General features: G+C 40.8%; 1 protein-coding gene across 3 annotated transcripts; it reads right to left on the bottom strand.

Moving 5' to 3' along the window:
- Nucleotides 1-496: 496 nt before the first annotated feature.
- LOC138921925 (glutamic acid-rich protein-like) lies at nt 497-27,359 on the bottom strand. Of its 3 annotated transcripts, none has more exons than XR_011434927.1 (5): nt 27,181-27,359; nt 17,723-17,860; nt 2,627-2,809; nt 1,210-1,355; nt 497-612 (listed from the first exon to the last, which is right to left on the bottom strand). XR_011434927.1 is itself a non-coding variant. In XM_070257875.1 (3 exons), the coding sequence occupies exons 1-2, from the start codon at nt 2,960-2,962 to the stop codon at nt 1,218-1,220; spliced, it is 474 nt and encodes a 157-aa protein (XP_070113976.1). In that variant the 5' UTR covers nt 2,963-3,281; the 3' UTR covers nt 497-612; nt 1,210-1,217. The 3 variants fall into 3 exon arrangements, 1 of the variants encoding a protein (XP_070113976.1); XR_011434928.1 differs by having other exon boundaries at nt 27,185-27,359; XM_070257875.1 differs by lacking the exons at nt 17,723-17,860; nt 27,181-27,359 and having other exon boundaries at nt 2,627-3,281.

The following is a 27,359-nucleotide window of genomic DNA, read 5'->3' as shown; positions in this document are numbered from 1 at the left end:
AACCCTTTAAGATCCCAATCATTTAGAAGCTTACATCCTAGGGGGTGGGAGAGATAGACACATATGTAAATAATGTGATAATATGTTAGGATATGAGATGTGCTACCACAGAATATGAACAAAGGAGGCATTAATGAGACCTAGAGAATCCCTAGGCAGCCTTACTTAAATGCAGAAAGGAGGTCTTATAGCCTCAAACCCATAGCCTTTACTCTTCTCTGAGCCTCTACTCTGGTGAACTAAGACTTCATTTTCCTTAAATAGCTTTCAGTAGATAAAACAAGAGACAATTAACAATTAAATATCATTAACATGCACCAGTGACTTTCTAAATCTAAGAATACTCAGTACTATGTATGTCTGCCATAATAGGAGAAGTCATGTTTTCCTCTTGTAACCCAGATCCTTGGGTATCAGGGTACTCTTGCATAATCTGATGTCAATTCTCTAATCACATCAACCTCATCTCCCATTAGCTAAACACCGAAAATGCTTGTTTTGTTTTGTTTTGAGAAACCATTCTAGTATTTATGCATTTATTTCCACTTTAAAAGTCTGTGATCCATCCATAAACTACATTCTCTTAACCTCCAAGTCCCCAAGTTTCCACATCTGTAAAAGGAAAAAGAAAAAGGACAGATAAGATATAAATCGACTTAATTGTCAATTTGGTGAGAAACGGTAATCTTCTTGTGACTAATTTTCTTTTCTTTTAACTGTCATATGAAATACAAAAATTTACAACTGAATGAACAGTTAGGTATTAATCATTAAATGTAGTCCTAATTGAATTTCTTATTATAGCTTTGTAAGTAGTCACATTCTCAAAGGAATCCTCTCTTAGTACAAGATGCTGTATTACTGTAACTAAGTGATGAAGGACCAGCTAGTGTTCATTTAAGTCGCTTTTGCCCCTTGTTCTGGTAACTGTGTTCAAAACAAATATTGGTTTCTGCTGCCAAAGCTGATAAATTTCCCACCTGTAGAAGTCTTACAACTACAGCTCAAAGGACTTGTAGTTGTGAATAAAGTACACTTCAGAATATGCTGCATTCTAGACCAGTATATAAGCACATTGTTAACATTAAACTGGCTTGTAGAACTAAGTTTTTTGACTCTTTTTGTTATTTACTATATTGAGAAAATTTAAAAACATAACTGATATATGTCAGGAATGATTGGATGATACACAAAGCTTTACAGAGATACCTGGATTCTCAGAGACTGCTGTTTTCTGGGTCCAGATTTTTTTCAGTTCCTTTTTCTGGCTCTTCATGTCTGACCCCTTCTACTTTCTTCTCCTCACCTCCAGCTTCTTGGGCCTCATCATCAGTTTTCATATTGATATTCACTCGCTTCATTAGTGAAGAATAATATGGACATTAGGGCCAGAACTTTACGGAAAAATAGCCCAATTTATAATCAGTGGTGACAACCAGTACTCTACCCTTGGAGAATCAGGAGGATAGAAGTGGGTGAAGAAAGACTACCTGGACGTGGTTGATACAAGACGTCCAAGGCCCTCACATTTCTGCAGCTTGATAGTTTTCTAACAAACTCAGCTTGTTAGTTTGCTCGGTGGCGTTTTCCCCCTCTATCCAGTAGATCTCAGACCCTGTGCTGCTGATTGTACCCAGCCCTTTGGAGAAGAAGGGATCAGAATCATCTGGATCTGATCGCCTTCTGCATGTTTTCGTCAGAACTTTGTTGGAAAAGTATTCATTTGACTTAAAGACAAATTCTACAGAGAAGCTCATTGGTTCTTCAACCCTCGAAAACTTAATTTTTACATCTTTCAAGTGCTCTAGTACAAGTTCACCATTTTCTTGGATCATCCTACCACGAATATTCACATTTTTAAAAGCCGTCAACCAAAAGTGAGGTATGCCATTTGTTTGCCCTTTTCCTTCAGGCTCTTTTCCCATTTCCTCCCAAACTCCTTCCTGAACACCTGCTCCCACTGACACTCACCTTCTGTGGGCTCATGAATTGCACTGAAGATCTCAGAACTCTTATCATACAGGGCTTGGTAGAGGGCAGCATACCTTTAGTCAAGATCATAAAGGTCTTTACAGAATTGGGCTTCTAATACTGCATGTTCGGCCTGAAGTATTTTGAGAGCTTTGACCCTCCCTTTAATGGCTAAAAGCAAGCGCTGGGCACAGCCTGCCTTTGATCAGGATGCACCAACAGGGGCCGCAAGTCCTAAGGACTTTGCTGCCACTTGCCAGCTTCAGTCCCCTTCAGTTCCTCAGGCCCTGGCATCATAGAAGACATGTGCATCAGTCAGGGACCTTGGCCTCCTCTGGCTCCTCTGCCTTCTGGCATGCAGGCCCCTCTGCAGTTTCCTCGGGCACCTGGGGGGAGGTACCCTGCCAGCTGCTCAGCCTACAAGCTCTCCACTCCCTCTGCCAGATGTTCACCCTCCCGAGGCACGGGTCCCTAATTTGGGCTCCTGGGGACCACGCCTCACCACCACACGGCCTGCATGAGGCCGACCCAAGACGTGGTTATCACTACGAATGTGGTGGAGAAGGATTTGGGCCAGATCCCAGAATGGAAACGGAAACCCCACCATGGGGGCCTCGCGAGCCCCTAGGACAACTCTGGCGCCCTCCTCCTGTACCTCCTCGACGTGCTCCGCGCCTTCATCCGCATCTTCCTCCTCCTCGCTTTCGTAGCCCTGCTCCTCCTGTTCCTCCTCCAAGTCCTCCTCCTGCTCTGATGACCAGACGTCCCAGTCCTCCTCGACTGTGTGCTCGGCACCCTGCTGCTCATTCTCCACCTCCTGAAGGGCTTTTGTGACCACCTGGGAAACCAGAAAGGCTGCGGCACTTAGAACTACACTTGTCCCTTCTGCAGGAATCACAGGGACCCCGACGAGTCCGGGGTCGCAGTCCACGCAGCCATCAGCTCTGTGCTGGCTGCCTTGGACCGAATCTCGCCCCTCTGCGGTTGACATGGCAGAAAGGACGACCCAGGCTGCGCCTGGACCTGAGCAGGGATCGGGTTGTCGCAACGACCGCAGTGGCGAAGATGGTGGCCGCTGAAGCGACTGCCTCTGAGGGGAGCCTGTGGGCAGCAGAGCCTGCCAGGCAGGGGGCAGTGGGGGCGACAGAGAAGATGGTGGCAAAGGGGACAACAGTCTTCAAGAGTGCCTGTGGAGGCCCTCTGTCAGGAAGGGCGGGAGGGCGGCTGGAGGAGCGAGCCACCAAGACTGTGCCTGAGGTATCAGTGGACAGGGCAGAAAAGAAGCAGATGAGCCAGCGACAGGGGGCGGAGCTTGGAATGGTCAACAAAGGGCTGCTTCCGTCATCGCGAGCTCTAAGCTCATTTGTTGAGAGGTAAGGATTGACATGTCCAGGGTCCAATGAGAGATCAAGGCCTTCAACTTTCCCTGAGGCCTTAGGAGCCTGGGTTACCCTCCAAGCCCACAAGTCTTGCCTTTTTAATTCTACCATTGCAAGCAAAACTACAGGGTCCCTATTTGGTAGCACCCTGCGGTATGCAAACTGCGAGTTGTTCCCCAGTTTCCACCTGGGGACAGCTCATACATACAAGTAGAGACATAGTTAGGTAAGAAAAAAAGATGTATAGATCAAATATCAGCAATGGTTAAAACCTCCCATAAGAGAGAGAAAGAGAATTTGAATGTTTTCAAGTTATTTAAAAAAATGCAAAGTTCAAATTGACTCAGTGACAGTGGAGAGTGGAAGAAGTATTAAAAATCAGAGCTGGAACGTGTTTCTTGAATGCTCCCCAATTCACTTCAAGCCTCCAAACAATGACTAAAGAAAGACAGAGATTCATTTTAAAGGCCTGGGCTAAGCACATACCATTGACTGAATTTTGTGCCCCCGAAATCCATATGTTGAAGTTCTTACTCACAATGTGATGGCATTTGGAGATGGGGGTCTTTGGTAGGAAATGCGGCTTCGATGAGGTCATGAGGGTGGGTTCCACATGGTGGGATTAGTGCCCTTATAAGAAGAGACCAGAGAGCTTGCCCTTCACGGCTTTCCCCCCGCCACCCAACTCCCGTGTGAAGACACAGGAAGAAGGTGGCTGTCTCCATGCCAGGATGAGAGCCTCCGCCAAGAACCTGATCTGCTAGTAGTCTGACCTTGGACTCCCAAGCCTCTAGAACTGGGAGAAATAAATTTCTGTTGTTTAAGCCACCAGGTCTATGGCATTTTGTTACGGCAGCCTGATCAGACTAATACAGCGTGTCAGAAATTAAGAGGACAGACTGCCTAGAATGATTGCTCAGTCCACAGTCCAAGACTTTTTGTTGTCCTGGGCCCCACTTAGCCAAGACCCCAAGTGTAATGAATTCTTAAAATTAAGAAAACTCAACAGCTATTTTATGCTGATTCCATTAACTATTGTCCCTAGGCACAGAAGCAAGGCTGGGTGTTAGTTGTAACTTCAAATTCAGAACATAAGCTTGCTTACTGGAAGGACAGCTTCTTGGAATCCAGGACATCTAACCTGACAGACTCCAATGTTTCAGGGATGGGAAGCATGCATTCTGCAAGTGTGCTACTGGGAATGATGGTGGGAATAGCTGTGGTGGCCACTCTGAGAGTCAGTATGGACACCTACCCCAAATTTGGTTCAAGTTTCAAGACTGGTGACATCATACACACAGACTCACCAAGAGGATATAAAAAGCCTATTACTCACATAACGAGACTTTTTGGGGAAAGCAGGGCAGACCTCCCAAGCTGCTCTGAAAGAGACTTGAAAGAGTTAGGAAAGGAGACTGGTTTGGGAGTTTTATTGTGGTTAGTTGAGGGGGCCGGAATGAGAGTCCAAATGCTGACAGGGGCTTGTGTAATCTGACCCTCCCCCGTCACTGGTGCCAAAGGAAAGAGCATGTGGTCTTTTGCATGAGCTTGCTCTGATGTGGGGCACTGGCAAAGAGGGAGGGCTAAGGTTTAAAAGCCTCCAGCAGTCAAACGTTAAAAAATAGAGTCAGACACTTTATTATGATTCACCCCTGACGTCTGACTGATGACTGAAATGTGCCATTTCCATTTAATTGAATTCGAACTTGTTGAAGTAAGCCATTATAGCACTCTATGAGCCCAGCAGCCTGAGGCTGGATATGGAGGCGAAAGTTTCCTTGAACGCTTGTTCAACAGCCCAGCATTTTGTATCCTGAGATGTGAAATAAATGCCTCAGTCACTATCAATAATGTCTGGAGCTCAAAAGTGGATAAGGAATGTCTTGGTGAGGCCTTGGATTGTGGCTTTAGTATGTGTAAAGACACGTGTGATCTTGATTTATATTTTGGGAGTCAGGGGCAAGAGATTCCCAGAGTTCTTTATGCCAAAGGGGACAATCTTGGACAAGGAATTATTGCTGCCATTGGCCGGACCAGACAGCCAGACCAATGCCAATGGTCTCATAGTCTGTAAAAATGTGCCAGTGGGGCTGACTGTTGGCCAGGACATTCAGTGCTAAGGTGACTGCCTGAAGTTTGGTCAGTTGTGCTGGTTAAGGTGTCCTGGTTACGGGATGAGAGCTCCATCAGAGGTGACCAGAGTGGTGGTGATGATTCTAGTCGTAAAGTGTAGGAACACCCATTATTGTTCACTCAGGTGATTCCAAGTGGCTCCCCTCGTAGCCAAGGGTCTGAGAGAGGGGTAGCCTCCTCCAGCACCATGGCATATTGCAAGGGAGTGATGACTGGGAAGGTCAGGCCCTCCTGCAAGTGGGATATGCCAGAGTGTCCAGGTTTGCCTCCATCTGTAACAAGGAATCCTTGGTGACTTTGCTGAACTGGCAAGGGTGCTACTACCATAATCTAAAGCCTAACGGGCACCTGGCAACTGAGTGTCACAGGCCCGAGGCCTGTGAGAGCCTCTATTTCCAGGAGAGTTCGGTACATGGCCAGCAATTGCCACTCTAATGTCATAAATCATGTGGTCAAAGAGGGCTGTTTCTTGCATCAGAAGGCCATGGGCAACTTATGGCCATCAAGGGAGGTCCAGAGAGTCCAAGGGGCATGAGAGAAGGTTGCTAAGGCCTTTACAGTGAAGGACTCTCCAGGAGGCCTAATGGGAGTGTCTCTTGTTTTGCAATTTGGACAGATTCTAGAGCCTTTTGATGCAGGGGGTCTCAATCAAGGTGGGCTGATTTTCAAATAGTGTCAATAGGCTTATGTAACATTTGCAAATGAGGAATTGCCCATTGGACCCACAAAGGTCTAAAAGATGTTGGGTTTGTTTCAACATTGTGGGTACTGAGAGTCAATAGCTGATTCTTAGTGTCAGTGATGCAGCGGCCCTTGGTTTACCAAATAATTTTCAGGAATTTAACTAAGGTGGCACGGCCTTGCCCTGTGTGTGTGATAACGGCCCATCCCCTTTTTGTAAGCTCCTATGTGAGGATTTATATGTCCTGAGTGAGAGTTTCAAATGCATCTCCTCGGAGGAGGATGTCATCCATGTAATGTCATACCTGTGATCCTAGACAAATGTGGATGCAGATAAAATCTTGCCTGCAAAGATTGTGTACAATGGCAATTGTTGGGGTACCCCATGTGTGGCCAGGTAAATGTGTATTGTGTCCCTTCGGAAGTGAAGGTGTGCTGTAGCCGAGAGGCCACTGAGATAGGCACTCAACTGGACACGTTAGCCAAATCTGTAATAGCAAAACCTTTACCACTGCTGATTGGATGGAGTCAGTAATTTCAGTAATGTTGGGTAAGGGGACCTTAACAAGGGAGACCTGGCATTGAGGTGCTAAGGCTGTGGTCATCTATCCTGAGGTGCCATTCTTTCTTTCCTAGTTTAAAAACAGGCCAAATTGGAGATGATTAAATGGAGAAGCAGTGCAGATAATGACCCTTTCTCTATGTAGCACTTATATAATGGATTTCAATCCTTGTAGGCCCTGTTTTATTTTATGTTAGCCCATAAACAGTATTTTCAGCGAGGATAGTCCATTAGGTCCCCTTTTGTTAAGCCAATTTGTCAGCGGCAAAGACTTAATTTAACTTTATTACTAATTGTGTCAGAGTGCCTATGCCCACTGTAGGCTATTTTAAAGCAATGGGTGTTACGACCATGAAGAATTGAGGCAAGGCAATACTTCCAGTGCATAAAGCACGATAAACCTATTTGCCCTCTATTTTATATTCAGTAGCTCCCTTAGGATTATAGGGGCTTCCTTTTAAAATTTAGTAGGATCCCCAAGTATTACTGTAATTTGAGCCCTAGCATTGATTAAGAACATAAAGTTTTCCTAAATGATGCATTTGAGCAGATGTTGAAGTTAATTCACAATTTATTTGTAGAGGTGTAGAGTCAATCAGCATCTTTTATTATTATTATTATCATAGTAAAATTCACATAACATAAAATTCTCCGTTTTAAAGGGTGCATGTCAGTGGCATTTAGTACATTCACAATGTTGAGCAGCCATCCCCACTGTCTAGTTCCAAAATAAATCATCACCCCAAAAGGAAACCCTATATCCATTAATCAGTCTCTCCCCACTTCCCTCTCACTGCCTCCAGGCTCTGGAAACCACCAATTTGCTTTCTCCTTCTATGCGTGTACCTTTTCTGGATATTTGATACAAATGAAATCATACAATATGTGACCTTTTGTGTCTGGCCTCTCTCACTTAGCATAATGATTTCGAGGCTCATCCGTTGTGTTGCATGTATCAGCACTTCCTTCCCTTTTATGGTTGAATGATGTTCCACTGTGTGGATATGCCACTTTTGTTTATCCACTCATCAGCTGATGGGCATTGGGATATTTCCTCCTTTTGGTTACTGTGAATAGGGCTGCTATGAACATTCCTATACAAGTTCTTGTTTGAATAAATGCTTTCAGTTCTTTTGGGTATATACCTAAGAGTGGAATTGCTGAGTCTGTCCTATGATAATTCTACATTTAACTATTTGAGGAAGTGTGAAACTGTTTTCCAGTGGCTGCATCATTTCCCATTCCCGCCAGTAATGTACAAGTGTTCCAATTTCTCCACATCCTGGTCAATATGTTTTATTTTCCATTAAAAAAATTCCATTATACTCATCCATGTGGCATTACATGGTGATTTTTTTTGCATTTCCCTAGTGTCTAATGATGTCAAGCTGATTTTCATGTCCTTAATGCACATTTGTGTATCTTTTTTGGAGAAATTAGTATTCGCATCCTATGCCCATTTTTTTTTTCCTATGCCCGTTTTTATTTTTTTTTAAAGATTGGCACCTGAGCTAATATCTGTTGTCAATCTTCTTTTTTCTTCTTCTTCTTCTTCTCCTTCTTCTTCTCCTCCTCCTCCTCCCCCTCCCCTTCCTCCTCCTCCTCCTCCTCATTCTCCCCAAATCCCCCCAGTACATAGTTGTATATTCTAGTTGTAAGTCCTCTGGTTGTGCTGTGTGGGACACCGCCTCAGCATGGTTTGATGAGTGGTGCCATGTCGGTGGCGCCCAGGATCCGAAGCGGCAAAACCCTGAGCTGTGGAAGTGGAGTGCGTGAACTTAACCACTCAGCGACAGGGCCAGCCCCTATGCCCATTTTTAAATTGGATTCTTTGTCTACTTGTTGAGTTGTAAATGTTCTTTACATATTCTGGATTCTAGATCCTTATTAGATATATGCTTGCCACAAGATTTTTATTCCATTCAGTAGTCTGTGTTTCTGGTTTCTTGTTAATGTCTTCTGATGCAAAAACGTTTTTAATTTTGATCAAATTCACTTACCCAATTTTTACTTTTGTTACTCCTGCTTTCACCATCATATCTGAGAATCCATTGCCAAATCAAAAGTCATGAAGACTTACCCCTTTTAAATGGCTGAATTATGTGCCTTCAAATTCATATGTTGAATCTCTAAGCCCCATTAGCTCAGAATGTGACTGTATTTGGTGACTGGACCTTTAAAATGGCAATTAAGGTCAAATGAGGTCATATGGGTGGGCCACAACCCGATATGACTGGTGTCCTAAAAAAGAAGAGAAAATGTGGATGTACAAAGACACACCAGAGATGTGTACACAAGGAGGAAAGATCATGTAAGGATACAGCAAGAAGGTGGCCATCCGCAAGCCAAAGAAACGACCCTCAGAAGAAACTAAAGCTGCCAACACCTTGATCTCAGACTTCTAGCCTCCAGAACTGTGAGGATGTAAATTTATGTTGTTTAAGCCGCCTAGTCTGTGGTGTTTTGTGATGGCAACCCTAGCACAATAATATACTCCTATATCTTTTTCTAAGAGTCTTATGGTTTTAGCTATTACAGCCAGGTCCTTGATCCACTTAGAGTTAATCTTTGGATAGGGTGCAATGTAGGTGTCCAACTTTGTTCTTTTGCATATGGACATCTTGTTTGCCTAGTACCATGTCTTTTGAAAGGACTATTCTTTCTCCCCATGGGATGATTTGGCTTCCTTGCTGAAAACCAGCTGACCATAAATATATGGATTTATGGTGGACTCCCAATTCTATTCCATTGATCTACATGTCTATAATTATTCCACTACCACACTGTTTTGATTGCTGTAACTGTGGTAAGTTTTGATACAGGGAAGTGGACTTCTCCACTTTTCTTTTTCTAGATTGTTTTAGCTATTCGTGGCCCTTTGTGATTCCACATGAATTTTAGGATCAGCTTTTTCATTGTGCAGAAAATGTCACTGGATTTTTGAAAGGGATTCCATTTAATCTGCAGATCTCTTTACATAGGTTTCCTATCTGTATATTAAGACCTAAATTTTCCAGTGCTGCCTTGACACCTTTGAGCCTCATAATACCCTGCAGGCCCAACTGTGATTTCCCTTGCTCTCACCCAGAATGCCCCTTTCCCACCAGGAAGTGTTCCTCATGCAGCTGGTTCTCTTATCAACTAGATTAGCTGTGCCTCCTCTGTTGCTGCACCCAACAGGTTATACCTCTCCGCCAGCCCATGAAATTATTCAAATAAGCCAATCATATCCTCTTTCGGGAAGCAAGGTGTGCCTTATCTTCCCGTTACTACAAAATCTACTTCCCATAGTCTCTGCCAGTTAACTCTTCTCCTGAGTACAACTCCCGTGTTGCCCTGCATGGCATGCCTTGTTCTTCTCCCCTCCCCCTCGGCTGTGAGTATATGTGACTAAAAAACAGCTGTCAATCGTATCTGTCCAGTGCCAATGTCGTGTGCTTGGCCATCCCACACCATTTTGGGTGGGGGAATCCCCTCCTTCACCAATGGGGTGAATAGGAGGTAAACAGAATGTTTGGTGTCACAAACAGGGTGGCGCAACCACAATCCAGAATACTTGAACAGCTTTAACTAACTGCTCCTTTGCTAACTAAATGGTTTGTTAGTTTAGGGTGAAGGCGGCCTGGAATGGAACTGCCAGGGCTGCCTGGATTGTACCTTTTCTAATGCCGTGTTGTCTCTCTCGGGCTCTGCCATCTCCTCCCACCCTAAACTGCTGTTCTAGCCGCTGAGGAGAAAATTATTGTTAATCGACTATATCCTGGCACGAGGTGCAGCGGGGTGCCACCTGTGTCTGGCAGGTGGTCTCTGGAACCCCACCATCCAGTCTGAGGCTGGGCGGGGATTATTAATAAGCCTGTAGAGAGGATGACCGGGGGCTGTTCTGCCAATAGTGACTGGGGGTGGTGATGACACAGCATCTTAACTGCTCCACACTGAGTCCCACTTTTAGGGGATGGGCTAGAGCCTTTGGACATAAAGATTCTAGAGTACCATATCTAGCCTGGTGACTGGAGATGGATCATGGGTGGAGATCATATGGCCATCATCCAGGGAAGAAGTCACCCTGGGACAGGTCCAGGTTGACCTTCTAAAGGCTTGCAGAAAGGCATAGCTCCAAGCCATTCACAAAGGAAGAATTAAAAATTATGGCTCCCCAGATGCCTCTCAAGAGTTCCCTTTTTTTCAAGCAAGGGTAGCAACCTTGCCTGTCTCCTTTGCTGCTGCTTCCCTAGCACATGTGATTTTGTTGGCTTGTGTGTTCTATATATATCAGTTAGGTCTAGTTGTTTATAGTGTTGTTCAGTTCCTCAATTTCCTTATCGATCTTCTGTCTATGTGCCTATACCTCATTGAAAGTTGGGTCTTCAATTATTATTTAGAACTATGCATTTCTCCCTTCAATTCTGTCAGTTTTTGCTTCATATATTTGGGAAGGCTGTGTTAGGTCCATATAGAGTCATAATTGTTATATCTTCTTGATGTACTGACTCTTTTATTAGTATATAAAGTCCTTGTTGGACTATGTAACAACTTTTTCTTAAAGTCTATTTCATCTGATATCAGTATAGCCACCCTACCTCTTGCTTTGATACCATTTGCATGGAATATCATTTTCCATCCTTTTCTTTTCAGCCCATGTGTCTTTGGATCTAGAGTGAGTCTCTTGTAGGCAACATATAGTTGGATCATGTTTCTTGTTAATTCCTTTTGCCAATCTCTGTCTTTTCATTGGACGGTATAATACACCGGTACTGTAGTAATTACTGGTAAGCAAGGACTCTGTTCTGCCATTTTGCTATTCATTTTCCATATGTCATCCTTTTTTTCTTCCTTAATTTCTCAATGATTGCCTTTTTCTCTGACTAATTGAAATTTTCTAGTGTCTAATTATAATTCCCTTATCACTTCTTTTTCTTTACATTTTTTTCTTTAGTTTTTTTATGGTTACCCTGGGGGTTATAATTAACATCTTAACTTTATAACAATCAAGTTTGTATTTATACCAAGAGAGTTTCCATAGTATTCAAAAGCTCTGCTCCTTTCTTTGGTTATTGTGACAAACTAAGTGTTTGTATATTCTGTGCCCATTAACAGAGATCTATAACTATGGTTTTATACATTCATATTTTAAATCATATATGAGAACAAAAAGAGGAGCTACAAACAAAAATGCAGTAACACTGGCTTTTTTATTTACCTCTGTAGTTACCTCTGCTGTTGTGGTTTATTTCTTCGTATTGCTTCAAAAAAGTGTGCAGTGTTCTTTCAATTCAGCCTGAAGGACTCCATTTAGTACTTTTTGTAGGGCAGGCTTACTAGTGATGTATTCCCTTAGTTTTTGTTTATCTTGAAATGTCTTTATTTCTCCTTCATTTTCCACATATGTGGAATTCTTGGTTGACAGGTTTTCTTTTTGTTTGTTCTGCACTTTTAATATGCCATTCCAATGCTTCCTGTCCTCCATGATTTCTATAGAGAAATTGGCATAAATCTTACTGAGGATCACTTGTACGTAAGGAGTTGTTTCTACTGCTGCTTTCAAGATTTCTTCTTTGTCTTTTGGCAATTTGATCATGATGTGTCTTGGGGTGGATCTCTGAGTTTATCTTGCTTGGAGTTTGTTGAGCTTATTAGATGTGTAGACTCATGGTTTTCCTCCAATTTGGGAGGCTTTCAGACATTACTTTTTCAAATATTTTCTGTCCCTTTTCCCCTCCTTTCCCTCTGGAACTCTCACTATGTGTGCATTGATACACTTGATGATGGACGTAAGTCTCTTAGGCTTTGCTCATTTTTCTTCATTCTTTGCTTTTTCTACTCCTCTTTTCCTTTCCTGAGACTGGACTCCTCAACTGACCTTTTAAAATTCGCTGATTCTTTTTTTTAAAAAAGATTTTAATTTTCCCTTTTCTCCCAAAAGCCCCACGGTACATAGTTGTATATTTTAGTTGTGCGTCCTTCTAGTTGTGGCATGTGGGATGCTACCTCAGCATGGCCTGATGAGCAGTGGCATGTCTGCACCCAGGATCTGAACTGGCGAAACCCTGGGCCGCTGAAGCCGAGCGCACGAACTTAACCACTTGGCCACGGGGCTGGCCCCTGCTGATTCTTTTTAGCTTGGTGAAATCTGCTGTTGAACATCTTTTATAAATTTTTTACTTCACTTGCTGTACTTTGCAGCTGAAGAATTCTATTTTGTTCCTATTTATAATTTCTTTCTCTTACTCATATACCCTGTTTGGTGAGACATCTTTCTCATTGTTTCCTAGTTCTTTGATCATTGTTTCCTTTCATTCATTGAGCATATTGAAGACTGCATTTAAAGTCTTTTTTCTAGTAATCCAAAGCTTGTGCTTTTTCTCAGACAATTTATGTTAATCAACTTTTTTTCTGTGAACAGGACATACATCCCTCCTTTTTTCCCCCTCAGCTTTATTGAGGTATAATTTATAAACAAAATTTGCATATTTTGAGGTGTATAACGTGATAGTTTGATATATGTATACATTATTAAATGATTACCAGAGTCAAGCTGACAAATACGTTTATCACTTGACATAGGTAACAAGTTTTTAGGGGAAAAGGAGGTGTGAGAGAACACTAACATCTACTCTCTTAGCAAATCTCCAGTATACTATACAATATTTTTAATTATACTCATCATGCTGTACATCAGATCTCTAGAACTTATTTATCTTTTAGCTGATAAATTGTACCCTTTGATGACCTACTTCACAAAGAAGAACAAAGCTGGAGGCATCACACATCCTGATTTCAAATTTTCTTACAAAGCTATAGTAATCAACAGTATGGTACTAGCATAAAAACAGATACATAGACCAATGGAACAAAATAGAAAGCCCAGAAATAGACCCACACATATATGCTCAACTATTAGACAAGGGCTCCGAGAACACACAGTAAGGAAAGGATAGTCTCTTCAATAAATAGTTCTGGGAAAATTCGATATCCATATGCAAAAGCGTGAAATTTGACCCTTATCTTATACAATACCTCAAAGTTAACACGAAACGGATTAAAGACTTAAGAAATTGGTAAAACATAGGAGGTAAGCTCCTTGACATCAGTCTGGCAATGAATTTTTGGATTTGACAGCAAAATAAAAAATAAACAAGTGGGACTACATCAAACTAAAATGCTTCTGCGCAGCAAAGGAAACAATCAACAAAATGAAAGGTCAACCTACCTACAGAGTGGAAGAAAATATTTGCAAACATCATATCTGATAAGAGTTCAGTATCCAAAATATAAAAAGAACTCAATCAACTCAATACCAAAAAACAAACAAACAAAACACCAAATAACCCAACTAATAAATGGGCACAACACCTGCATAGACACTTTTCTAAAGAAGATATGCTACTGGCCAATAGGTATGAGAAAAGGTGTTCAACATCACTAATCATCAGGGAAATACAAATTGAAACCATAATAAGATATCACTTCACACCTCTTAGGATGGCTCTTATCAAAAAGACAAGAGTTAACAAGTGTTGGCAAAAGCAAGAGTGTGGAAAAAGGGAACCCTAGTGCACTGTTGGTGGGAATGTAAAATGGTGGAGCCACTATGGAAAACCGTATCTAGGTTCCTCAAGAAATTAAACATAGAACTACCATATGATCCAGCAACTCCACTCCTGGGAATATATCCAAATGAAGTAATTTCTGCTCTCCTATGTTCATTGATGCATTATTTACAATAGCCAAGATATGGAAACAACCTAAGTGTCCATGGATAGATGAATGAATAAAGAAAATGTGAGAAATATATATATATACACACACAAAAACAAACACACATTTTATGAAGATATATAAAAATTATTCTTAAAAGTTTCTGAAAAATTCATTAAAAAAGTATCATTCTTCCCTTTATTAGGGTAAAACTGCGAGGAACAGGAACAGAGACAAAAGATGAATTGTGGATTCTCCTTCCTTCAGACTTCATGTGTCCCTCAAGAAATCTCTACTGACAGAGCTTAAAAGGGAGCCAGTTGGAAAGGCAAAATGGGGTTGGCGGAGTCCCAGCAACATAGAGAAGAATACAGTATATTGAGCTCAGATATGTGGATAACTTTTACCTCACATCTACATCTTCCTACAGCATCCTGATGAAGGATGCAAACAGCATGTCTTTGAAAACAAAATAAACACAGAGATAACTGCAGCATTCACTTCCAAAAACACGAGAAAAAAACCCACAACCTGTGTTAGGAGCTTGTACTTTATGTTTATATAATAAATAGGGAACCATTTAAAGATTTTAATTAGCAGTATAGAGACAGGAAATGTATTATAGTTGGCTAATTTTGCGTAGAAAAGTTACATATACCTGGTGACTTTTCTTCTTTCTCACGTGACCACATAAAAGTTCAGAATTTAGATAAAAAGCTTCCTTCTCTATGTATTTGAATAATATTCCAGCCTCAGGCACACTCAGAACCTTTGCCTGAGTCCCAGACGGGGCATTCCTCTCAGATGGGGCAGTTTTTCTACCTGAAGGATTTAAAAATATCCTCAAGACTGGGGGCTGGCCCCGTGGCCGAGGGGTTAAGTTCGCGCGCTCCACTGCAGGCGTCCCAGTGTTTCGTTGGTTCGAATCCTGGGCGTGGACATGGCACTGCTCGTCAGACCAGGCTGAGGCAGCGTCCCACATACCACAACTAGAAGAACCCACAACGAGAAATATACAACTATGTACTGGGGGGCTTTGGGGAGAAAAAGGAAAAAATAAAATTAAAAAAAAATATATCCTCAAGACTTTGCAAGAGTTGGGAGATCTTCAGGTATAATCTGTGTAAAAATTGTGTAGAGGTAAAAACCTTCTATCACTCATAAACGTATTTGGAGGGGTGTATAAAGGTTATCCTGACTTAACTTTAGGCAAACCATAAACAGCAACTATACACAAAGCATTTTCCAATCCCCTATGTTTTTAACTGGATAAGTGGCCCCGCAGAGGCAGGACCTGCTGCTTTTAGGGAGGTGTAGTAGTTAAGAGTCTCAAGCCAGACTGCCTGGGTAAAAATCCCAGCTCAGTTACAGAGTGTGAGATCTTGGGCTCAGGACTGAATATCTCCAGTCTTGGCTCATATTATAATTTTCAATTTCCCCATCAGTAAATGAGGTAAAAAAAACAATCTCTTCCTCATGGGATTACTGTGCAGCTTTAATGGGTTAATACTTATAAAGGGCCTGCTTCACATAGGGTTTGGCACAGAATAAGTGCGAATTAATGTCTGATGTACATCACCAAATGAACACATTCCATGCTCACTGCTTCAGCTGCACAGATCATCTTTTAATCTCCCAAACATGCTATGTTCTCTCTCTTCCTCTGGACCTTTGCTCATTTTCATTCCCTTGACTAGAACTTATCTACTGCTCTGGCTTCCATTGCCTTTCTAACCCCTAATCACTCTTTATGCCCCAACTTAGATATCTTTCCTGAGAAGCCTCTTCTCCCTTAAGACTGGGTTACTTGTTTCCTTTATTTTTTAATAAAGTGAAAATCAAATAACACAAAATTCATGATTTTAATCACTTTAAAATGTACAAACCATTGCTTTGAGTACATTCACACTGATGTGCAACCATCACCTCTATCTAGTTTCAGAACATTTTCATCACCTCAAAAAGTAACTCTATACCCAACAAGCAGTTATACCCTGTTCTCTCCTATCACTAAACCCTGGTAACCACTAATCTCCTTTCTGTCATTATGGACTTGCCTAATCTGGACATTTCATATAAATGGACTCATGCAATATGTGGCATTTTGTGTGCATGTGATATCTTGTAATTATCTTTTTAATTATGCACTTTCTTCTCATTCTAAAAAAATACTCACTTCATGCATGATTTTGTATAACTATGGAGGAGCGTCCTCCAAATTGTATGCATTTCTTGCCTGACAGAACCTGTTTTGGACTCTGCCTGAAAGAGACTAAGACTCCTCAGGCATACTGCCTGTACCAATCCAGCGACATACACAAAGATTTTACACCATGACCGAAGGAGTTTTATCCCAGGAATATAATGTTACTTTACCATATAAAAATCACAGTGTAATATGTCATATTAATAGAATAGCAGATAAAACCTCATGATCATCTTAAGAGATGTAGAAAAAGCCTTTACCACAATCCAACACCCTTTCATGATAAAAACTCTCAACAAACTAGGATGAGAAGATATCTTCTTCAACCAAATGAAAGCCATCTTTGAAAAACCCACAATGACATCATACTTAATAGTGCAGTTGTTCAGAAGACAACCCACAGAATTGGAGAAAATATCTGCAAATCACATATCTGATAAGGTACTTTTATCGAGAATGTATAAATAACTCTTACAAATAAATAATGAATAGGTAATCCAATTAAAATGGGAAAATAATTTAAAGACATTTTTCCAAAAAACCCCATAAAAATGGCCAATGAGCATGTGAAAAGATGCCCCAAATCATTAGTCATTTAGGTAATACAAAGCACAACTACAATGAAATACCACTTCAGACACACTAAGACGGCTAAATAAAGATGGACAATAAATAACAAGTATTGGTGAAGATGTGGAATAATTGAAAGTCTCATATACGGCAGCTGGGAATGCAAAATGGTGCGGGTGCTTTGGAGAACATTTTTGCAGTTCCTCAAAACAGTACCCACAGATTTAACATATGACTCAGCAATTCCACTCCTAGATGCATATCAAAGAAAAATAAAAACATACAGCCACAAAAAGACTTGCATATGTATGTCCATAACAGCATTATTAATAAAAGCTAAAAAGTGGAAATAACTCAAATGCCCATCATATGGTGAATGGATAAACAATACGTTATAACCATACAATGGAATCCTAGTCACAGTAAAAGAACAAACTATTGATACATACTACAACATAGATGAAACGTTATGCTGAGTAAAAGTCAGTCATAATACAGCACATATTGTATGATTTCACTTACGTTAAAAGTCAAGAATAGTGGCCAATCCAGTGTGCAGCAGTTGGCTTCACTTGCTCCGCTTTGGCAGACGGGGTTCACAGGTTCAGATCCGGGTGCAGACCATCACACCGCTTATCAGGCAATGCTGTGGCAGGGTTCCTACATATAGAGTAGAGGAAGATGGGCACAGATGTTGGCTCTGGGCAAACCTTCCTCAGCAAAAAGAAGAGGATTGGCAGTGGATGTGCACTCAGAGCTAATCTTCCTCAAAAAAAACAAACAAAAAAGTCAAGAATGGATAAATATATAGAAAAAGAAAGTAAATTATTTGGCTTCCAGTGACCTGGGGGAGGGGCAAATGGAAAGCGACTGCTAATGGATAAAGGAGTTACTTACTGGAGTGAATAAAATGTTCCAGAAGTAGATAGTAGTGACAGTTGCAAAACTCTGTAAATATACAGAAACCATTGAATTGTACACTTTAAATAGGTAGGTATTACAGCACAGTAATTATTTCTCAATATATTCTTATCAAAATGGTTTTGAGACAACACAATGAGCCATTTAACGATAATAAATTTGATGATTTAGGAGAAAAAAATCTAAAACTAAGAAAAATGCAACTAACTAAAATTGATAAAAGCTGAAATTAAAAGTCCGAATAGTCTTGTATTTGTTAAAAATATTGAAGAACTCTTCACAACCCCAAAAAGTCAATCCAGCTCCAGATATTTACACCGGTGAATTCTATCACATGTTCAAGAAAGAAATAACATGTATCCTTCAGAAATTTAAATTTAATTTTCAGAAAATTAAAGAGGAGGGATTACTACCCAAGTTGTTTTATGGGGCTAGCATGTCCCTTTATATCAAAATTGAAAAGAACATTTTTTTAAAACCTGAAAATTACAGTTGAATATCCTTCTTGAATACAGTCACAAAAATGAAATCAAATGTTACATAAAAAGATAGTATATTATGACAAAACAAAGATTATCCCTAGAATTCAAGATTAGTTTACTGTTGGAAAAAAATCAATCAGTGGTGGACTTCCAGTTCTAATTCTACATGTAAGGAGAGTAGAAGTTGCCACCCAACCTAACAACAAGTAAAAAGTTGAACAAACTGAAAAGTTAAAAACCCTTCTTAAATTCATAGAGAAGTGAGGTCATAGACAAATCCCTGCCTGAAAATTTGAGAGTCAGACAGATGAATATAGAGAATTGCAACCTACCAGAGCAAAAACTCAAGAGCAGAAACCTCCTTGGGAGCCAGTGTCAGGGTAGGAAGACCTGAACTGTACTTCAGTTGTGGGAGGTTCATTGTGAACAATTCTGAGAGTTAAAAACCCCAGGGGGACCCAGTTACTACCCAAATTCACTAATTCTCAGGATGACTATACTCAGGGCCACCCTAGAGTTTGTGAACTCGAGGGAAAACATTTTTGTGATCCTCTGTCTGTTTAAAGAATTTGGTTAAAAACATATTATAAGAAAGTCTTCTCATTATAATCAAGATGGAATAACTTCATTCCTCTTGTCTCATCCCTCTTTAAGCTAAAAACCCTGGATAAATACACAAGCAAAGAAAACTGAAATGTGGAAAGGAGAAGATGAACTGGCTAAGGATCTCAGGACATGAAAAACAACACAGCAGTGATTTTCTTTGGTTTTCTTATTGCCTCCCATGCATCTCAGACAGAGTGCCACAGATGCCTCTAACCTTGAAACACCAACAAACACTGACAAAAATCTCCAAGAAGACTGTTGCCAATAAAGGACCTGGCAAAGGGTGGCCTAGCTATAGAAAATCTTTTTGGCAACACTGGCCCTACTCAAGGCAAAAAAAAGGAAAACATGACATATACTCCATGGTTTTAGCAGGGCTGATTGGGTAGCTGACCGTCAACCCCTTCTCCTTGCCTCATGAAGCAGGTGGTGGTGTCAGTGAGGCCAAACAGGCAGCTACTCTTCCATTCCCCACCCGGCAGAAGCAGGTGGCACTCAAATTTCTTTGCCAGGTGGTGATCATGGGAGAAATGAAGAGTAGATCTTCTTTCTCTGCCCACAGGAAGCTGGTGATGGGGATTCAATTCTCTTGCCAGTGGGTAGTGTTGGCAGGACTTAGTGGGAAGCTGATCTTTCACAACACCCCAGGAGAAAGCAGGCAATGCATTGATTCACCTGCCAGGATAGGGGTCCAGTGACATACTGAGACTATATCCCCACCTGACAGCAATGCAACTTCAAAGGTGGTAAAGAGCAGAGCTAGGCACCTCTCAGGTTCAACTCCCACACCTCAGGTTCAGAGGGACTCAATGGAAAGCTGACCCTCCACACTCACATGGCAGCAGAGAGGCTCAATAAGGCGATGCAAAGCTGAGCCAATTGACACTCAAAACACCCCAACCTCTAATGTCACCATGACCCAGAGGGGTGCTGATCCTCCACACCCACCTAGCATCAATGAAACTGAATGACATATGTGAAGTGGGGTCTGCTCCTCAATTCTTCGTGTCATCAGACAGACCACCACAGTGACAGTTGTTCTTCAGCCCTGAGCCTACAGCATAAAAGCTGTGTAAGTCAGCACTCTGCTTTCTTTCTCTTATCTATTACCTGTGCCTAGTGGGGAAATGAGCTTGCAACCCAAATCACAAGCCACAGGGTGGTGAGAATGGGTGCTCTCAATTTGGCTGGAAAGGATTAAGCAGTATTGTGAGGAGAGATGAACTTCTGCACCATCAGTTTATAATGAAGCATTGTTAATTGGCACTCCACTTTTGCCAGCGTAGTGTCAATGAGGCTCAGCAAGAAGCTAAGTACACACTCCCACCCAGCCCACATGCTACACCTTAACAAGGGTACTTCTACTAAAAAAGAAGTTTAAATGGTGTAAATGTCTCATAACATCCAAGGTATCCAGGATAATTAAAAAAATAACTCATTGTACCAAGATCAGCAAATCACAACGTGATTTAGTAAAAACAGTTAACTGATGCCACCACCAAAATGAATCAGATATTGGATTTATCTGACAAGGATTTTAATGCATCCATCATTAAATACATCAAAAAGCAATTATAGAGTGATGCCACTGAAAATGGTAGAGTAGGAAACGGAAGGAGTACATCCTTCCACTAAGGCAACCATTATTGTGGCAAATATTGTGAGAATAAAATTTCTCAGAATTCTAGAATTAAATCATAAACTTACAAAAACCAGTGGAATGTTTGATGAAGAAAAAGGCTGCTGAGTTTTGGAAAGAGAGCATTGTAATATTTTTGCTTGCTCACTTACTGTGTTGCATTCCCCAACTTGGCAGCGGCTATGAAGAGGACAGCTTGTATTCTTGTGATTTGCTGGTGCCAGAGGCAGAAACAGAGACTTTGTTCTTGAAGAATGGTGGTTGTTCATTTTGAGCTATCTTGCAGCTCCCTGAGGGATCAACTCAGGGCCTTGATTTTTCTTCACCCCATTGGAACTCTCTCAGTAGTAGAGAGGACACCAAAAAATGATTTTCAAAATCATTTAATGGCATATACTGTCAGCAGTTACCTGGAGCAAGGGATAACACACAGGGCAAGCAGCAGACATGTAGAAAAGGCTAGTAAAAAAGAGGCTGAGGTAGGAGATATAAGGGAGAATAAGAGCTTTAGATGATCCCTGTACATACCAGGGAATCTAGATTACCACAAGTATGCCTAGGGTTAGACATATGCTGAGAAAAATACCTGAGAAGATCCTAAGCTTTTACCACCAGCGTATCTTTAGTTTCTGCATTAGCAGGAAGGAATGGCAAAGATTGAGTTTTAAACAGCCTGGCTCAGTATTGAAAAAGTACACCAACTCAGACACTTTGAAAAACTGGGAAAGTATTTTTATTGGTTTGTTCGTTGCTTTGCTTTTTGTTTTATTTTGACACTTGATGTTTAAAGACATCTTTGTCAAATCACTACGTGACCACTAAGCTAGTGAGACAGAGACATCCCTGACCGTACATGACAAAGATTACAGCCTTTACAAAAATAGTTTAGAAAAGTGACTAAAAAACAAACAGTAAAAACCCACAATAAGAACCAAAAACATACTCTGAGAAGAGGGGAGGTTTAATCTCAAGTTACCACATTATAATATACAAAATGTCTAGTTTTCAACAAAAAATATGAATCATGGAAATATGTATTAAAAAATATGTGGCTCATTCACAGGGGGAAAAAGGTAATTAAAAGAAATTGTCTCTGAGAAATCTCATCAAGATGGCGGCATAGGCAGACTCTGAACTCAGCTCCTCCCATGAACACAACCAGGTTACAATTATTTTTGGAAAAGTTACCCTGGAAAGGAAACTGAAAACTGGATAAAAAGAACCCCCACAACAAGGAACAGTCCTGACTAAGGCAGAAGACGCAGAAATTCCTTCTGGAGAGAAAAAAATCTGCCTTCAGGAGCAGTGAGGTTTCACTGCCAGCCAGGCAGGAGCCACCCTAAGGTATGCAGCCCTCCCTGGAGGAGTGAGGTCCTGAGTGGGGGCCGATACTGCTGTAAGCATCTTTCAGAGTCAGCACAGCAGAGACAAGGGTCTTACTATCTGGGTTGCTGGCTATTAACTGCAGTGGGGAATATCCCCAGAAAAACTATAGGACGAAGGCCAAAAAGACCTGGGTCTTAAAGGGCCCACACACAAACTCACCCATCTCAGCAAACTAAAATCACCAGAGAGAAAGCTGACAGTCCTTTGGTGAAAAGAGACTCACCTGGAGGCTCTGGGTGCATCTTAGTGAGAGGAGAGACCTCTCCAGAGACTGAGACATGGTGGGGGCCGTTGTTGTGACCTAGTCCAGGCATGCTGACACAGACCCTGGCAGACACCATTGAAATTCTTCCCCTGGCATTTTAGCCCAGGGGTCTGCCACACCCACTAGAGCACAGATTTAATCTAGTAAAGCCAGGGCAGGCAGCCCACCCTAGGGACTGGCCCCACCCAAAATCAAGCCCTCAGGTTACTTGTTGGCCTGCATTCAATGGGTGCCTTAATCCTCTACAGGCAGGCAAGTGTGTCTGCCTCTGTGGGGCAGGGCCTGTGTGAGGACCAGGTGAACTGTGAGGGGCATTGGTGGAGAGGTGGGGGCATTTTCAGTGGGGTGTTGGGGTATGCTCCAGGGAGTTGGGAAGTGTGCATGGACCAGGACTGTGTTGACAGTGTGTGTGGTCCTGTGGGGGGTGAGGCTTATCAGCAGCAGAAGAACTGTGCTTTACAAATAGCCGTCAAAAGTATCAACCCCACCTTCCAAAGCCTGAAACAATTGAGTGCTCCCATGCCTAGGACCAGCCCCACTCAGCTGCACTCCCAAGAGAACTGACAACAGCCCTTGTAGGCCTGAGGCCTATAGCAACAGTAAGCACCTGAGCCTAGCAACCAGCTACACTGAGTACCAACCCAATTAACAGGAAAACTGCAGCAGGAGTGTGCTGTTAGACATTGTACCGAACAGTGCTGAGGCTCCCCAAGCCAGATTTACAAACAGCTGGCCAGGGAAAGAAAGACTAGACTCCCTGGGTACCTGCATTAAGAGCAACACTGACACAGCAGAAGGACAAAGTAGTCCACAAAGGGGTCACTCCTGGATCATTTGGACGGGTGACAAGAGGGAAGCACACTGCTAGGCCTCCAAAGGCATCTCTTACATAAGGCCACTTCTCCAAGTTCAGGAGACACAACCGACTCACCTAATACACAGATATAAGCACACAGAAAGAGGCACAATGAGGAGACAAAGGAATACATTCCAAGCAAGGGAACAAGACAAAACCCCAGACTAATTGAAACGGAAATTAGTAACCTACCCCACAAAGAGTTCAAACAAAAACTCATAAGGATGCTCACAGATATTGGGAGAAGACTGGATGAACACAATGAGCTGATCAGCAAAGAACTGGGAAATATAAAAAAAGAACCAATTAGAAATGAAGAGTACAGCACTGGAAATGAAAAATTCACCAGAGGGACTCAATAAGAGAGTAGATGATACAGAAGAATGGATCAGAGAGCTAGACAAAAGACTAGAGGAAATCACCCAAGCTGAACAGAAAAAAAGAAAAAAGAATTAGACAGAATGAGAAGAGTCTAAAGGAACTCTGGGACAATATCAAGCACACTAACATTCAGATTATAGGTGTCTCAGAGAGAAGAGAGAGACAAAGGGGCAGAAAATTTATTTGAAGAAATAATAGCTGAAAATTTTCCTAACTTAAGGAAGGAAACAGCCATCCAAGTTCAGGAAGCACAGAGAGCTCCAAACAAGGTAATCCCCAAGAGGCCTACATCACGACACATTATAAATGAAATGATCAAAATTAAAGATACAGAGATAATCCTACAAGTGGCAAGAGAAAGGCAACAAGTGACATACAAAGGAAAGCCCATATGGCTATGAGCAGACTTCTCAGCTGAAACCCTACAGGTGAGAAGAGAATGCCATGACATATTTAAAGTGCTAAAAGGAAAAAATCTACAGCCAAGAATACTCTATCCATCAAGGCTGTCATTCAGAATAGAAGGAGAGATAAAGAGCTTCCCTGACAAGCAAAAATTAAAAGAGTTTATCACCAAGAAACCAGTGCTACAAGAAATGCTGAAGGGAATTATTTAAGTGGGAAAGTGATGACCACAAATAGGAATTAAAAAGAAATGAACCCCCCCCCCAAAAAAAAACAAGACAATAAAATCACTGGTAAAGGTCAAAATATAATAAAAATAGCAGATCAACCACCTGTGAAGATAATGTGAAGGCTAAAAGACAAAAGTACTAAAATTACCTATGTCAGTCATAAGAGGGTAATGGATACACACACACACAACAAGAAATGAGATATGATTTCAAAAGTGTAAAATGTGGGAGGAGGGGAGTGAAAAAGTAGAGCTTTTAGAAATAAGTCAAGCTGAAGAGTCAGTCAACTCAATATAGACTGCTATATACATAGAATATTATATAGGATATGCATGGTAATCACAAATGAGAAACATATAATAAGTAAGCAAATAAGTAAGACAAAAGAAATCAAACATGTTACTAAAGACAGCCATCAAACCACAAGGGAAGAGAACAAGAGAAAAAGAAAGGAACAGAGAGGAACTACTAAAACACCCAGAAAAAAAAGTAACAAAATGTCAATAAATACATATTTATCAATAGTCACTTTAAATGTCAATGGACTAAGTGCTCCAATTAAAAGGCATAGGGTGGCCAATTGGATAAAAAAAAAAAAAAAACCAAGACCCACATATATGCTGCATACAAGAGACACACTTCAGACCTAAAGACACTCACAAACTGAAAGTGACAGGATGGAAAAAGATATTCCATGCATATGGCAAAGAAAAGAAAGCGGGGGTAGCAATACTTATAGCAGACAAAATAGACTTTAAAACAAAAACTGTAACAAGAGACAAAGAAGGGCACTACATAATGATAAAGGGAACAACCCAACAAGAGGATATAACATTTGTAAATATCTATGCACCCAACATAGGAGCAAATAAATATATCAAGCAATTATTAACAGACACAAAGTGAGAAATAGTAACACAATAGTAGTAGAGGACTTTAACACTCCACTTTCACCAATGGATAGATCATCCAAACTGCAGATCTGTAAGGAAACACTGGCCTTAAACAACACATTTGATCAGATGGACTAAGTGGATATATATAGAACATTTCATCCAAAACCCACATGGAACATTCTCTGGGATTGATCATACATTAGGCCAAAAAACAAGTCTCAATAAATTTAAGAAGATCAAAATAATACCATGTATCTTTTCTGACCACAAAGCTATGAACAAGAAATCAACTACAGGAAGAAAATCAGAAAAGCCACAAAAATGTGGAGATTAAATAAAATGCTACTGAACAACGATTGGGTCAATGAAGAAATAAAAGGAGAAATCAAAAAATTCTTGGAGACAAATGAAAATGAGAATGTGACATGCCAAAATCTGTGCGATCCACCAAAAGCAGTTCTAACAGGGAAATTTATAGCAATTAAGGCCTACCTCAAGAAAGAAGAAAAATCCCAAATAAGAAATCTAACAGCGCATCTAAAGGTACTTGAAAAAGAACAAACAAAGCCCCAAATCAGTAGAAGGAAGGAAATAATAAAAATCAGAGCAGAAATAAATGAAATAGAGACTAAAATAACAATAGAAAAAATTAATGAAACCAAGAGTTGGTTCTTTGAAAAGATAAACAAAATTGAGAAACCCTTAGCTAGACTCACCAAGACAAAAAGAGGGAAGGCTCAAATAAATAAAATCAGAAATGAAAGAGGAGAAATTACAACAGACACTTCAGAAATACAAAAGATAATAAGAGAATACTATGAAAAGCTATACACCAACAAATTGGATAGTCTAGAAGAAATGGATAAATTCTTAGAAACATACCACCTTCCAAAACTAGACTAAGAAAATGTAGCGAATTTGAATAGATCAATCACCAGTAAGGAGATCAAAACAGCAATCAAAAATCTCCCAAAAAATAAAAGTCCAGGAACAGATGGCTTCCCTGGTGAATTCTACCAAACATTCAAAGAAGACTTAATACCTATCCTTCTCAAAAAATTGAAGAGGAGGGGAGGCTTCCTAACTCACTCTACGAATCCATCATTATCCTGATACCAAAACTAGACAAGGACAACACAAAAAAAGAAAATTACAGGCCAATATCACTGATGAACATCAATGCAAAAATCCTCAACAAAATACTATCAAATCGAATACAACAATATATTAAAAAGATCATACACCATGATCAAGTGGGTTTCATTCCAGGGATGCAGGGATGTTTGAACATCAGCAAATCTATCAATGTGATACCCCACATTAACAAAATGAAAAATAAAAATCACGTGGTCATCTCAATAGTTGCAGACAAAGCACTTGACAAGATACAGCATCCATTTATGATAAAAACTCTTAATAAAATGGGTATAGAATGAAAGTATTTCAACATAATTAAGGCCACATTGACAAACTTACAGCTAATATCATTCTCAATGGAGAAAAACTGAAAGCTATCCCTCTAAGAACAGGAATCAGACAAGGACGTCCACTGTCACTCTTATTTAACATAGTATTGGAAGTCCTAGCCAGAGCAATCAGGCAAGAAAAAGAAAAAAAAAAGGGATCCAAACTGGAAATGAAGAAGTGAAACTGCCACTATTTGCAGATGACATGATTTTACATATTGAAAACCCTGAAGAATCCACCAAAAAACTTTTAGAAAGAATAAATGAATATGGCAAAGTTGCAGGATACAAAATCAACATACAAGAATTTGTTACATGTCTATACACTAACAACAGAGTAGGAAAAGAGAAATTAAGAATGCAATCCTTTTTGCCATTGCAACAAAAGGAATAAAATACCTAGGAATAAACTTAGCCAAAGAGGTTAAGTACTTACTAAGAACTTACTTACTAAGTCCAAAGTGAAGCTCTGCAGAAACAGACTGCCATAATAAAGCATTTCGGTGGAAAGAAGCTCTCGTAGCAAGTTGGCCTACAATAAAACACAAGGAGGGTCACTCTGACTTCATTTCCATAGCTGACTCCTAAATAGGATCTGCAGGTCCACAGCGAAGCTTTTCCACACC

The sequence above is a fragment of the Equus caballus genome, chromosome X (genome assembly GCF_041296265.1).
Source record: "Equus caballus isolate H_3958 breed thoroughbred chromosome X, TB-T2T, whole genome shotgun sequence".
In the NCBI taxonomy this organism is placed as follows: Eukaryota; Metazoa; Chordata; class Mammalia; order Perissodactyla; family Equidae; genus Equus; species Equus caballus.
The sequence above is the reverse complement of the archived record's forward strand: the minus strand, read 5'-3'. Positions and strand labels throughout refer to the sequence as shown.